The 14,756-nt window shown below is 40.7% G+C and overlaps 1 protein-coding gene across 15 annotated transcripts in view; it reads right to left on the bottom strand.

Annotated features, from left to right (window-relative positions):
• The window catches only part of LOC147800585 (ryanodine receptor 2-like), a 191,447-nt gene that overhangs the window by 117,396 nt on the left and 59,295 nt on the right, over positions 1-14,756 (bottom strand). For 14 of the 15 annotated variants that reach the window (XM_087144452.1, XM_087144448.1, XM_087144495.1 and 11 more), the window contains exons 21-35: positions 14,505-14,743; positions 13,133-13,325; positions 12,457-12,667; positions 11,910-12,014; positions 11,287-11,390; positions 10,776-10,859; positions 9,932-10,091; positions 9,044-9,206; positions 8,173-8,257; positions 7,369-7,489; positions 6,449-6,545; positions 6,029-6,106; positions 5,484-5,542; positions 4,987-5,051; positions 3,262-3,282 (exon numbers count right to left, since the gene is read on the bottom strand). In XM_087144452.1, the coding sequence (XP_087000578.1) occupies positions 3,262-3,282; positions 4,987-5,051; positions 5,484-5,542; positions 6,029-6,106; positions 6,449-6,545; positions 7,369-7,489; positions 8,173-8,257; positions 9,044-9,206; positions 9,932-10,091; positions 10,776-10,859; positions 11,287-11,390; positions 11,910-12,014; positions 12,457-12,667; positions 13,133-13,325; positions 14,505-14,743 (1,785 nt within the window). The remainder of the gene's footprint in view (positions 1-3,261; positions 3,283-4,986; positions 5,052-5,483; positions 5,543-6,028; positions 6,107-6,448; positions 6,546-7,368; positions 7,490-8,172; positions 8,258-9,043; positions 9,207-9,931; positions 10,092-10,775; positions 10,860-11,286; positions 11,391-11,909; positions 12,015-12,456; positions 12,668-13,132; positions 13,326-14,504; positions 14,744-14,756) is intronic. The other variant, XM_087144463.1, reaches the window with a different exon arrangement.

Genomic DNA, 14,756 nt, shown 5'->3' with positions numbered 1-14,756 from the left:
CAGTAATTAGGCACAGGTTGTTCACTTTTGTCAGGCTTTATTACAAATGCTTATATTGTCATTTGTATCTCAATCTGGCTCAGCATTTGCAATGGAAGAGGGGCCTTGAAAGAATCACTCTGAAAATATTAAAGTTCCACACATGTCAGAGATGAAGATGTTTGACATATAATCAGGAGTATTCAAAGGGAATTGACCTCGTCTATCAACTCTCACGCAATGGTTTATAGGCTTTGTGCAAGAATAGTTGAAGATTTAATGCTAGTCTGAACTCTGGTAAAAGTCAGAAACAGCCAGAAAAACACACAATTTCTTAATATGATGATCAATGACATAGAGTTAGATTAATCTGATGTTTATGCACGAACCAAGACACATCCCATGCAGAGTCAACTGCTTATTTGTGGCCTATAAAGCAAAGACTTACCAAAGGAAAGAATCACTAAGGTGTAAACCTAAGAAACTGGTGCCTGTCCCGATATGGTTCAATTTCCAGTTAACTCTGTGGCCTACTCTCCAGGGACAAGGCAAAAGACTTCAGTGGCTTCTCATTCACTTACATAAACGTGGATCAGAATTGGCACGGACTAATTTCAAAGAGTTTGTAAATTTGGAGAATTGGCTTAGCATGGAAAATATTTGATTAGCAAGAAAACAGGTTACTAGCATCCTTCAAAAATGCTGTGAATTGCTTGTGACTTATTTTTGAAAAAAGTTTGCTTGGAGCATACATTTGCCAAGCTTTGGTTTCCATTTGGTAGCTCCAAGAATTTTGGCTGACTCTCACAGTGTAGGTGAAAGCTTATATTCCTTAGGATGACACGCTGTCCTGCATCGGACATCTGACTAAGCAAATGAACAGTTTTGCTGAGGGGATTATACACTTGAAGATACTGCATAGACATTCCAGCACAGAACAGCAAGCATGAATGAAGAGAGGTCAGGCTTAAATTACAATAACTTCCTTCAAACTACAGCTTTGAGGTTGATAAAGAATTTGGAGTGAGTACACTTAATAGGACATCCACGATGGACGCACGGTCAGGCTCTACACGGACGGTGACTGAATAACACAGTGACGCATTCCGTGACAGAGTGTGCGGACATGCCTGTAGAATGGTATGACACAAAGATACACACACACAGTGATGACGTAAGCAAGGAGACGTGATGAACTGGTGAAATTAAAAGACCATTCCATCTAAAACACAACCTAGGAATTTGTGCCCAATCAAAAAAAAATTTGATTCATGTCTATGTAAAGGAGTCCCCTACAGAGTTGTTCATTGACCTGTATTACTTGTGAGACTTAAGACTAGCGTGACCGTGTGCCTTGATTTGAGCGGGGCAATCCTTTCACAAATGTGTAACAGCATTCATTTCACCCATGTTTGACTTAACACTGGCAAGACAGTGTTACACAGGTCTAGAGGGTGTATCCGAAAAAAGCAGACTCTCAGAAAAATAAACATAAAAATGACAGTGGACCAAGTTTCAAAAGTCTGGTTGTACCCACTGGCGAAGGGGCTAGCTCTGCTTTGATTGATGCCAGTTTTGTGGTTTACATTTCACACTTCAGTGAACAGCGGAAGTTTCAATTATGGACAATAAAAGTCTTTAAAATGTGATCTGCCTAATTGAATAAAAAGTTTAAAAAGTAGTTTTCCTTGCTCACAAAAATTTGAAAAAATATTCAACCCTTTAATTCCCAACGATCGACACCAAAACAATCTCATTTCTGGGTGTATCATTACCAAGCAGAAAGGGATTAACATCGCATACATTTCTCGATGAATTTTAACCCTCATACACCATTGCGCAAGACTTTAATTTTCCAAAATTCAAACTTCCTGTGCTCATTAAAGCATGAAATGCAAACCATGAAACTGGCATCAATCAAAGCAGAACTGCTTCTTTCACCAACGGGCACAAACAGATTTGTGAAACTTGGTCCTGTGTCATTTTTATGGCAGCTTTTCTGAGAATCTACTTTTTTCTGATACACCCTGTACTGCAGCTTGGAATACTACATCTCTGGCATTTATATTCACATGATTTCAGGATTGTTTTTTGCAAGCTGTTGATTAGGAGATGTAGAACAGCATCCATTGCGGTCTATTGCAAGTCCCTGCAAGTAGCCATCCAGTGGCAAATCAAATCAAGCTACTTTAATGAATTATGACTTCCTTACAGTCACTTTTTACTCTGTCACTTGAGACTGGCCTTGTGAAAGGACTTATGACTGGACCTGTAACAGGGACTTATGATGGGCAATGCTCAACCTTTGCAAAGTATAGGCCATTTTCCAAAGTCCAGCTTCATTGCTGGCCTCCAGTTCATGCAGGTTCTAGAATCACTGAAGCCACTGGAAACAGATCAAAAATCTATGGAACATGTCCCTGTGGAAGAAGTAAGGCAGCACTGGGCCATAGGGTCTCAATTCATGGGAGAAAATGGATGAAATTGAACGCAGAACCCTTGACAGAGCTCAACTTTCCAAAACTGCCATGATCTAGTTTCACTCACATCAGGGAAAATTCGGACACCCCACACTAGATTACTTTAATGTTCACCTTAAGTTGAATGTGACAGATTTCTGTAAATGAGTTTAGGGATATCCCAAAATGGAATGAATGACTTCTCGACAACTTCCACCAATCAGAAGTAAGGTTTGACTTGGAATAAATGATACTTTTTCTTCATGAGGTTTTTTTTTTCAAGTTGTAATCACAGTGATAGGACACAGGTGAACATGACAATGTGCAGAGAACGTGCAAGGACGATGACCAACAAAGAAAAAGCCACTGATGCTGGGTGATATGACAAGCATGTATCGATGACCAACACCATCTTACGCCTCCAACTAATGACAATGTTGTGAAGGCAACACTCAAGCTGGGATCATTTTCAAGAGTTGCAAGTAGCTCTTCATTTGCTTACAAGTTCAACAAAGTTTTTTCTGGCTTACAAGAAATTTAAATTCATAGAATCAATAAAAACCTGCCATACACCTTTTGTTGAACTCAAGGAAGAATTTTAATTTGAATGAATAGTCAAATTCATTAAAAAATTGTTTGCATGCACAGAGAAAAACTTTGGTTTAAAAATGGAATCACTTTATAAATAAAATTTTGGCATTATGAACAAACTGTACATATGACAAGGATTAACTGGTACATCTTGCTTCTGGTATTATATATAAGAGTCTTGTTTGTTTTTATTTGTTTGATCACAGCATGATATTGCCTCGTAAACACATACCCTTTGATGAATGCATTCCGTCTAGAAACACCAGGGGGGGCATAAGAACAGAAGTCAGACAAGACAGATACATGAGAAAAGAGGGTTTCCAAATTAAAATCAATGTTAGGGATTCCAAGGTTCCTGTGCAAAATGTTAATACTCTAATACACATGTTCTGATGGCAAGAATTAATATAAACACCAGTTGAGTGTGAACGGTTTTTTAGTTTCCCAACAAAAAAACAGCACAATGAGATGTTATTGTCAGTTCTTCCGGGGAGAAGCAAAATCCTTGGTGATGCCTAATCTAAACACCAGCCGCATTTCACACTTTTGCTTTATCTCAAGCCCAGAATCTTTGCTGAGTAGTACAGTGCACAATTCTGCACGAGTGGTCAGCATATTTTATGGGTTGGTGATGAATTTACTATGGATCTATTAACTATGAATTCCCTGCTTAACAGGTGTGGCCCAAAATTTCTGTGCTGAGTGGTGTAGCAAAACTAGCCTCTCAAGGTGATCCTTGAAGCACTCTATTTTTCCTGGGCGAGGTTGAGGGAGCTTGGGTTTACTGCACCACGAAATAAAAAGTCAGTGTTTGTTTTCTAACTCCCCTCCTGCAGATTCTGCTCGATTGAAATGATAACTGAAAAAATTTGTTGGAAATTTAGGAGCACTTTGCCAATCTATCTCTTCACGAAATGTTTGAAAACAGCTCTGCTAATGTTTCGGAATGCGCATGACGCGCAATGCACACACCAGTAATTGCCTCCAATGCTGGTAGTCGTACATACAGTTCTTTCGTTGCTAATAATATTTTTGCCGTGGAAAGCAAGACAGCGAAAGAAAACGAAAAAAAATGCCATGTGACTGGCACTAAGCCAATCAATGTACAGAACCTGTGGATGAGGAGTTATTAACAGAAACCATATCAAGGAATGCATTGACAACAGACATGCATGTAGCCATAGCCATTTTGGACACAGCCTCAAAATATGCCTTAATTATGTGGTACCCTTCTCCACAGGTTTTCCCTCCATATGGGTGCAGAAATTGATGAGTGGAAAAGAATGGGGCAACCATTTTTTGGGGGGGGAGGGGGGACTAATCACTGAAATGCCTGCTTCTGATCTAAACACTGATTGTTGAGGGCGCTGTGCATCCTACAGGAACATCTCCAAAGTCAAAGTCAAGCTGCAACAGCCACTAAACAGTGTTTTTCATGGGTGCACATGTTAATTTCCAGCCGCAGCCACAACATTCACACACCGCCTCAGAAGTCGAATTGTCCTTTGATTTACTTGTTGCTTGTTTGAGTGTGCTCGCCGAAAGAGACCAAGGATGATTTTTGTTCAACCACAAATGTGACCACAGCCAGGAGAAAAAAACAATTCAGATTAAGTAGATGATAGTTGTCAACAATGCTATCCTCAGGAAATGAATTAAAAACAGCTCCAACTTCACCACAAAAATCTATCAAACATGAACTCTGTCAGCGCCATGCAACTAAGTAATCCTGAAGTATTTGTGCAAAGACAAATGTTAAAGACCAACAGAAAAACCATCAACTGTGAAGTTGTTTCACATTTTAATTAAATGTATTTCAAAGCTTACAATGTAGCCACAATTGGCTTGGTAAGAAATCTTCTCCAAGTATGTTCTGTTCCAAACATCTGCAACTCATCACTATGCTTCAGAAATTCTGTTTATCCTGGATTTGTGTATTGGTTTATCGGCTACTTACACACAGAACGGTTCATATCCCTCCTGCAGACCGCAGACAGTGAAGTATTTTAGCTGATTCAGGTCCTGCGGAACAGATAAGGAAAAAAAGTAGCAGTGGACTGTGTGATTATAGGTCTCTTATTCTGCAGAATTGACTTTTCTTAAACTGCGTACCACTCTGATGGGCTTTCTGTTAGTAACAGGTTCGGCCAAAATACATATATTTGCCATAAAGAGAAGTGTTTTCATGTAGTGCATACTTTGCAATATTTATTAATTGGTGTTGTGATAGTTGCAAAAGATCTTTTGACATTTCTTGAATTATCCTTTCGCCTCTGCAATTAAGTTTGGCCACCTTATGCCAACCACTGGTGCATGTAGCTAAAACTCTGAATGTGGCATGGCAAGAAATTCCTTTCATGAAAATGCTTGCTGTCGTTGCATACTTTATTTACACCCAATCCTAAAAATCCTGAATGCAGGAATGAAAGAAGTTAATAACAAAGGTGAAAATACCTGACCAAAGCAGAGCTTTGCCTGCTCGCCAGACGCTAGCGTAAAAGCTGGAACAAAACCTACGAAAAAAACAGAAACACCGCAAGATGTCAATTACAGAATTCAAAGTTATCAATTAGAGAATTCAACTCACTGGGAGAAATTCCCAACAACCTGCACTTTCAAGCATTTGCCTCAGAGAGGGGGCCCCTCAACTTGGCTGAATTCTCCCCATTGACTAATCTTTCATTTATTAAAGGGTAGCACAACGTGTATACAAATGTGTAGGCTCAGACTTGTCATTAACAAACTCGTTGCAGTTTTTTTATTGAAAATTTCAACTCACATAAATCCAAAAATACAATCAAATTCTTGTACAAAGAGAATGCTGCTAAGCTCACAGGTGTCGACTTTTTTCCCAATACACATATGAAATGGTCTTAGATTAAATGGCGTACTCTACATAAGGAAACTCAATTCGGTCAACTTGTATGAAGGATGACTGATTACATTATATCAGTTATCACGCAAAATTTCACTAAATAAAGCCGAGGACTCCATCTTACCTTCTCCAACTTCAATATCTCTGAAAGCCGTCTCCAAACCACTGGCATCCGTCAGAAACTCACCATTCAAGGTAAAACCTCAGAAAAAAAGAAAGAAAAATTATGGTTTGAACCAAAGTTAACAGTTACAAAGTCAATTTCCACTTCACTCGTTTACCAAGTGCTATGCAGAGCTTGTGGTACACAAACCGATGATCACAAACCAGAGGCAGAGGTTGGTTTCAATGATCAACTAAGCAATAAAGTTATCCATACAAAAGCATTCGTGTAAATTTTTGAGAACCGTTTGCATTTATATTTATGTTGGACATGCTATTTGCGTAACAACACTGCGGAGGAAACCTAGCAGGCATGGCAGGCTGTTGGTGACAATAACACTGATCCCCTTATTTTTCCTGTTAAATATCAGATTGCACTCACTGACTGTCCTGTGTGTGATGTCCAGCATGCATCCAATCACGTCATTTGAACGCCAAGTCTTGCCAAAATTTTCTGAGCCGTTGTGCCACTTTCGAGCCTGGATTAAACCAAATTCAAATTATCACTGTAAATATCTTACAGACTTGCAGTGTTCTCTTTTATGAAGGTCTCTTCTGTTCCCTCAAGCATTAAAGGGTTACAGAAATTGAAAACATTTAGTTCACGTCAAGTATCAGGCTCAGGACAAAAAACATGCAGTATCGCACGCTTGCAACAGACCACATTGTGTTTGATGTAGCTTGGCCCACAGGCAAACACTGTCTTGTGGGCGGGGAAACGCACGATCTTTTTATTCATTTTGGGGTCACAATTAATGGGGTAAACATTAAATTTATGATGTTTTTGAAACGGTTACGTATTTATTGTTATGTTGAAATACTTCATGTGAACTAAATGTTTTCAATTTCTGTAACACTTTAAAGAGCATTCTCAGCCATTCTAATTTTGTCATTCTTTTAAGTCTCTTTGGGAAATGGCAGCTTTACCAAAACTCAAGAGCCAACCATCAAAGATCTACTCAAACAAGTTCCTAACTTCTGTTTCAGCCAGTAATATAATGTTAAAGAATTCACACTTCGAGTATGTGTTGACTTAGAACGCTCCCCCAAAAACCCTTTCTCACAGCAATGTCGCATTGTTTTGATATTACATTCGTGCTTTGCCAGTATAATTTTGTAAGCACTGTCAGTCACTCTCTTTTAGAGATGCCCCAAAAATGTTGATTTTTAAACATGCTTCGAAGCCAAAAAACAACAAATTTTATTTGAGTTTTAAATCTTGCATTTGGATTCGGGGGGGTCAGAATGTTTTAAGGTAAAAACATAGACACACACAAAAACCCTTGGTCTGTGAATCCTTACCAGGAACCCATCAAAGAGATATGCTTTGCCAGTTGTAGCCAGGTCCACATCAGCACTGATGGAGGGATGTGCCCATCCCACCCGCATCAGACCGGTAGTCAGGGTTTCAAACTCATAATACCTGCAAAAATGAGGGTCAAACTCCACAATGTCTGCAGATTATGGACACTTCATTTAACATCTTGCACAATTCTTGGTATTTTGGCCCTCAAAAGCAAAGTCTTCAGGAGATGGGCAATGCACTGTATGAGTGACGATTCACAAGAACCGAGGATGGAGTCATATCGGGAATGTTCACCGGATTGCACAACAAATATCTTATTGAATGCGTACAAATAGGATTTTATGCGTACAAAACTTTATTGTCTAGGTAAAAAAGCAGTTTTCTGAACAGGGTGACACTTACTCCCCAAATTGTCATTTTGTGCGTATTTTTGTCACTCAGGCTGTGTTTCTGTGCATGATTTCACTGCTCCGTAATTTGAAGTGATGCAACCGGGAAACAGTACAAGATACAAGACAGCAATAAGGTCGTATCAAGATTCATGTTTGTTGTGGCATGCTGCCAAGAACAAAGGTCTACACATCTTTACAATAGGAAATCCAGCCACCTTTAGAGCTTCACACAGATTTAATGCAGAATGTACCAGAAGGCATAATTGAACAATAAACTCAACATCATTTTCCACAATTGTATTGACAAAAAATACTTAGTCAAATGGTTGTTGCAACCTATTTCAGTAATGTGTACTTATGAATAGTTCTGAACATCATATGAACAGCAAGAACAACATAAGACCTTACCATTTGCCAGAGGTCACTGCATATGTTTTCTCTGCACGGAAGGTTCTCGTGTTCTGCTTCGTGTCCGAGATTTCCCGTACAAGACCTTCAGGAAAACAAATGGAAAATATAACAGAAACCAATAGAGCATCTTCAGTACCAGGAGCTGGTGTTGGCTTCTGCAAGAAACATGACGCTGGTGTAAAAAACTCGGTGGATTGATTGACAACATATAAGACAACCTCCGCAACTCAAAGATGGTTGAAGCAGTTAGAGGAATGAAATATACTTGTTCAGCAGTTACGATGCTAAGTCACCATACTCATCCTGTCCAATGCGACAAGTGACTTGGTGTCAAGTACAGAGAAACTCCTTGCAGGAAGCAGTGTGGGAAGCAGGATCCAATATTTTGGAGGTACTTAGTGAGAAATTGGTGACCTTTTTCTGAGCAAGCATTTTCCCTGCTTAACAAACTTCCAAGCTCAGCAACTCAACCAAATTGGCACCAGAGAACTATTTGGGTTGACAGTAGCAGTGATGTAGTCAAATTCATAACCAGTCCTTTCAGGAATCCCTTCACAAATACAATCACTAGTCCGTTCAAAAGACATTTCTGAAATAAATGAGCAAGCAATAACAAATAAATGCTTATGTCGGATGTTCGTTTGAATAGCTTGCGACTTGGCTTGAGACTGGATGACCTGTGATGGACCCATGATGGACTCACGATGGACTCATGATGGACTCATGATGGACTCATGATGGACTTGCAGGGATTTGTCATGGACAGCAGATGGCTGACAAGAGTATTCAGTGTAATAGTCTTCCACAAGTTGACCAGTTCCAGAAATGTAAATGCTACAAAAGAACTACCTGATTTCAATCTCCTTACCTCTAAAGCTTGACTCCTGGTTGTCTGGTGGTGCCTCCAGGGTGTAGCCAAACCCTAGGATGGTCCGCACCGTCTCGCTGGCGGTGTCACGGTTGAGCTTCTTGGAGGCATCATCAAGCTGGCTGTAAGGCACCAGCTGGGGGTTGCGCTTGTATGTAGAGTCCTGGAAGACGGTGTAAACAGTGGAAAGAATAAACAGTCAGTTCAGGGCCCAATTTTACAGCACAGCATGAGAGCGGTACTTCCAATAAACAGAAAATCCTGCAGCTGTTGAAGCGCTATTTCGCGACTTGAATGCGTCGACAGTTGCATGCACGTGAAGATTTGCATCGTTACGTCACTGACTGAGCAACTTTTTTGCCCCATGGTTGAGGTAGCTTTTGCTGTGCTGACTGCTTCACTGTCTCTGTGAAACAGAAGATCCATAATCACAAAAAGGATTGTCCAGCAGTGCTGTATTCTTGTTTCTTCAGAACACATCTTTCAAGAAACACAGTGCACCATTAACACCCAAAGTCAGAAATACTTTTGAGACAAAATGACTGAAATTCACATAATGCTAATCATACTTTAAGTGAATTTCCAATGAATGAATACACACGTGTGTGAAATTTACATGGTTTTACAACTATTTGATTCACTTTGGCATTCAGTCCAACAACTGAGACAAATAAAAACTATAAAAAAAAACATGTTCGACTACAAAATACAGTACACAGTATTATAGCCTGAACATATGTATGCTGAGCAAATGAGGATTAAGTTGAATGCTGTAGTCAAGAAAGGTCCCAGTGATCAGAAACAATATACATGTACTCAGAAGGCTATACGCTCAATTGCTTGCCACAGTAAATGACAATTTAGAAGATATCTCTGCCTTTGGCTCACATCTGAGAGGCCATAGGTCCAGCCTTGGCTGATGCGGTCTCTGGCCCAGACGTTGTGAGCATTCTCGGCGAGCAACTCCACCAGCTTCTCCATCTTGGGGTTGAGGGTGATGGTGGAGAGGTTGTAGGGGGCGGGCTTGTAGCCGTTGGACATGACGTAGCTGGTAAAATGGACAAAAACTGGTTACACGCAAGATCTTATTTTGTGTATCACTATGTAGAGGATGACCATGTTTCATAATGTTCTTGCACACTTACTGCGCAACCATTGGAAATCTTCCCCGTTCTTAGAACTTTTCAAGAATAGGGTAGAACAGAACCTGATGATTATGATGGAAATTCTGCCTTTTCTTTTCTTGGCAACACACAAAGGCCCATCACCATATATACAAGAGCCAAGGTGTGCCTTCTTTCACCGTGTTCACTTGAGCGTGGGCCAAGAATAATAGCTGAAAAGCGGGCTGAAGATCTCAATTTTTACAGCGGCTCTTACCGTCATCCGTCGCAAAGGGGTTAAATCCAATACAAGGCAGTTAGTAATAAACTCCACATGTTTCTTTCTGAAGCTGTGAAGTCTGAAATTCAGACTCTGATGAAATGTTGATGCATTGTCTGTATTGCAAAGGACTTGGGTGCTCACAATGACAATTAACTGTGGCACCAGAGCCTGGGAATCCTTATGAGCTAAACAGACCAGATTTCACGGAGGTAACCATTTGAAATGACACTGGTACCGGTAGCTTGTTTTCAAGCTTTGCAGAACTGCCCTTTTGCTGGTTTAGACAATACAGTGAGGAATGCTGGGCACCAATATATGAGTCTGATTGTCGCAATGTATCACTCACTTCATGGGTAGGCGGAGCCTCTTGAGCGTTGCCTTGGATGACTCCTCGTCGATGCTAATGTGGTATCCAAGTGCAATCAGGGTTCTGTGAATGATAAATGAGAATAATTACATTTACTGGACGGTTGAATAATTTTTATAGAAATGGATTCATTCTGTGGGATCCAACTTCTGAATGACCCGATTTGTCAAAAGTGCATGTCCTTCGTCATTTACACATTACGGATGGAAAAACAGCATTTCAACCAAAAGAAACCAAACTCTCCATCTTGGATCAGTTTTGGCTTAATGATTCGGACATCTCCCAAACTATGCACACTCTACGGGTGAAAGCGTGGCGAAACAAAGTTTAAAACCAGTTTCTTGTGGTGATTGGTAGAAGGTTATATTTTGCCATCAAATGAGCTAAGACATGACCTCAGAAAAGCCCTGTTCTACTATGCCACTCCTTGTGGTCAATATCTGAATATTAAATCATTTCAATCTACAGAATGCAGTATGCCAAAGTTTACCGTAGCGTCTCATAAGCCATGGTGCTGTCAAAGTTCTTCTCTTCCTCTGTCATGCTGTGGAAGAATGTCAGACAAGGGTGGGTCTTCTTGGTGTCAGAGCGGACCTGAGACAGAAAACAAAATTCATTTGCAAATGCAGAAAGAAAAATGAATAATATGCACATTATGCTCTGCACTTTCACAAATAATTTCTTTACTTGTATTTAATTTAAATTGTTTCCCAGAATTTAATCACAAGTATTGTTTTCTTTTGAAGGTTAATCACAACAAAGTGGCATAGGCCTATTTCACTTTCACATTTTCACATTATAGTCTCTTTTACTGTTTATATTTCAAGCATAGTTTGTATGTATCAAATTATGATTTTGATGTTTCAATTGTATGTTTAATGTTTTTAACTACATCTACCTGCTATAAATTTGAATGCTTTCAGCCTTTGGGCTGTTTTTAATTCAAATGAAACAACCATAATGACAATAAATACAAAGGGACCAAACCAAAAAGTGGACAACGGAGGCAAAACTGACTGCAACTTCAGTATTTAGGCAGTGTAACGGCAAGGAGAGCAATAACAGTAGCACATCCTATCCTCTACCAGTGCCAATACCATACTGCACACTCACCGGTCCCCAGCTCCAGCCTGCTTCTATCTTGTTCATGCACCACAGCTCATGGACATTCTCAGCCAGTTTGTCTCGAAGCATTTCTATGTAACCTGGAAGAACCACCTGGAGCAGATTTGCAGAAAGAATACATCCGGGTTATTTCTTACATCATGTCAAAACTGGCTTGATGCAATCTTACAACCCTAAACATACAATTTTTCACCAAAAAGGGGAAAGCTTGATCTTTACAATCATTTCATTATGTTATATTCACAATGACAAATTTGCTAATAGGTATACAAGAACTGACATGAACAGAAGAGAAAAACAACTGTGACCTCAGCAGAACAAAGCTGAAGAAATTTCAACTGAAAAATGACCACGCTCAACTTCAGTGCAATACTGGCACAAGAAGCTTTGTGAGCTTAAATTTATATATTGGAGAAAACGCACATTATTTTTCATAAGTTTGATTCTTTTTGTTTTAATGCAACTGGTACGTAATTGACAAATAATGAACAATACTGGATTCCCTCGCATATTACTCAAGGAAAAAATGACTCACATTCTGAGTGTCAACAGGCGCCGGCACAAAGTTGGCGTGATCGCGGCTGGGACTGGGGCCCGTCACGATGCCCTCCTTAAGGTCACCAATGCAGAAACACCTCTCAATCTTCAGCTCTTCCTTGGGCATGAGGGACTCGTAGACGGGAGCAAAGCCCTTTGGGGGCGTGTACTTGAAGCGCCCTTGTTTGCCACCAAGGATAATGTGAGCGCTGCGTGGAGAAGGCAACATTGAGACTGGTGAACACTTCAAGGAGCCAAACTCTTAAAGAGCAAGTGTCTTGGACCATCTTATGGTGGGGGGGGATAAACCCATTAAGAACTTGGCTGTCACTCGCCTGTTCCTTTTGACACTTGTCATGTATCGACACTGATTACAAGTACATCTCTGAAGTTTTTATTGGACCTGACATTGTTTTGCTCAGGACATTTGAAGTTCAAGGCCTCGGGTGTATCCATGTGCATTGAGAATGTCATTGGGAAAAGTATAGATTTTTGGCTTATTTGTCTCAAGAAGAGGCCTGTACAGAGCCAATGAGAAGCAGCTATACTTTGAAAGGTAGAAGGAAAACCAATAGAATAAGATAGGAACTGAATACCCAATCCACATGTGGACTGCAGACGTGAGTGTCGAGGAAAGAACCACTGCACCCACCTAAGTTTGGCAGTCAACTTACGTGATATTTGCAGACAGGGTCACAACGGGGAAGAACATGCCGTCCAGGTCGAAAGCCTCAAAGGCTGCCTTGACCGGGTTGCCGTTGACGTGGAAGAGGATTGTAGGACCGCTGAAGTCGAAACAGATGCCAATGATGTCCCCTTTCATGAGGGGCCTGCTACCATTCCAAGTGGCTGCTTTGCAGCAACCCCCTTAAGAAACAACATGAATCATTGCTTTTTGCAGCTTCAACCATTAAATGAGATGTTTACAGTGCAGAAAAGCTGAATCCGGTGGTGCCAATTTTTATTGTTGTTTTGACAAACACCAGTTGCTAAAAGCACCTTTGAATTAAAGGCCTTTAATGAATCATGCACGATAACAATCAAGTGGAGCCCTCAAAAATTTTCGACCACTCGATGCCCATTTTCAGCAGGATGCCAAATGGAGCGATACATCTAAACAAAAGGCACAGTTTGCTCCCGGTAATGCATACAAAACAAAATTACTCAACAAAATGGCCTTAAGACTCAATTTCTGGGATCCATACTGGTATGTGATTGCCACACTCAGCAATTTCCTCTAAGGCAGGTACGGACCAAAAAATGCCACGTGGAAAGGAATCACACCTGGGGTATCGACTCAACCACACTGGCAATGCCATGAACCTGATAATTAAAGATTGTGTCATCTGATTATAAATCATCAAATGAACCTCAAAGGGATACTGACTGGCTCCAAACCTTTAACCATATGCTGCCGGGTCAATTTGAAGTTGCATGACGTATATCCGGGGGATTTTCAAGATTTTCCATTTTCAAAATTCTTTGAAATTCATTACTTCATTTACTGGACGTTTACACCCACACGAATGACTGTATGGTGGCTACTCTAATCTGACAGACAACATCTATTGACGGCCAAATATTTCAGCCATACCTGCCGCTTTCTAAAGATCGTCCACATTGTGTGGTGTTACATAATTCTTTTGTTCTCCAAACTGACCCAGTGCGCTATTGGCATCTTTTCAAATGCAGACCAGATTAGCGTGCAGCAGTTATGTATCGCTCACCCCCCGGAGCGCTGGAGCACTTTTGTCCTCGGTGGTAATCCACTCATGCTGATACCAAAAACAGCGGTATAATCATTCAAAACAATGATTGATTTCCTCTGCTATTGACAACTGAAAAAATGTTGGCAATTCTCAGCAGCTCGGTCTTTTGTTCCCAGTACTTTTTTTGTTACAAGACCCAGCTCCCTTCGTCCGATTTCGGACGTCTCCGAAACCAGGCTCCCCGGCAGCAAGTGGTTGAAACAAATAACCCTCAACCAAGACAATGACTGCAATACAGGAAAAAATCCCCCTCCTTCAAAAAAAATTAAACACCAACCTGTCCACAGGCCTAAGCCGTCAAACCCGTAAGAGCTGAGATCGTCGCCTACGCCTATGCTCCCCCACCCCTCACCACCCCGGGGGGAGGGGGAGAAACCCTTTGTGTTAGCCCAGCCCACGCGGAACTTGAACGGTCTGGGAGTGGCGCCGTCTATCTGGCTGATGGACACCTCATAGTACCATTTCTTGTAGACGGCATTGCCTTCAGAAAGACCTACAAAAATGTTGGGTCTCATACTGTGGAACAGAA

The sequence above is a fragment of the Acanthaster planci genome, linkage group LG01 (genome assembly GCF_054643075.1).
Source record: "Acanthaster planci isolate LZ-2023a linkage group LG01, COTS_SCS, whole genome shotgun sequence".
Classification (NCBI taxonomy): domain Eukaryota; kingdom Metazoa; phylum Echinodermata; class Asteroidea; order Valvatida; family Acanthasteridae; genus Acanthaster; species Acanthaster planci.
Note: the sequence above shows the minus strand (reverse complement) of the source record. Positions and strands in the feature narration are given on the sequence as shown.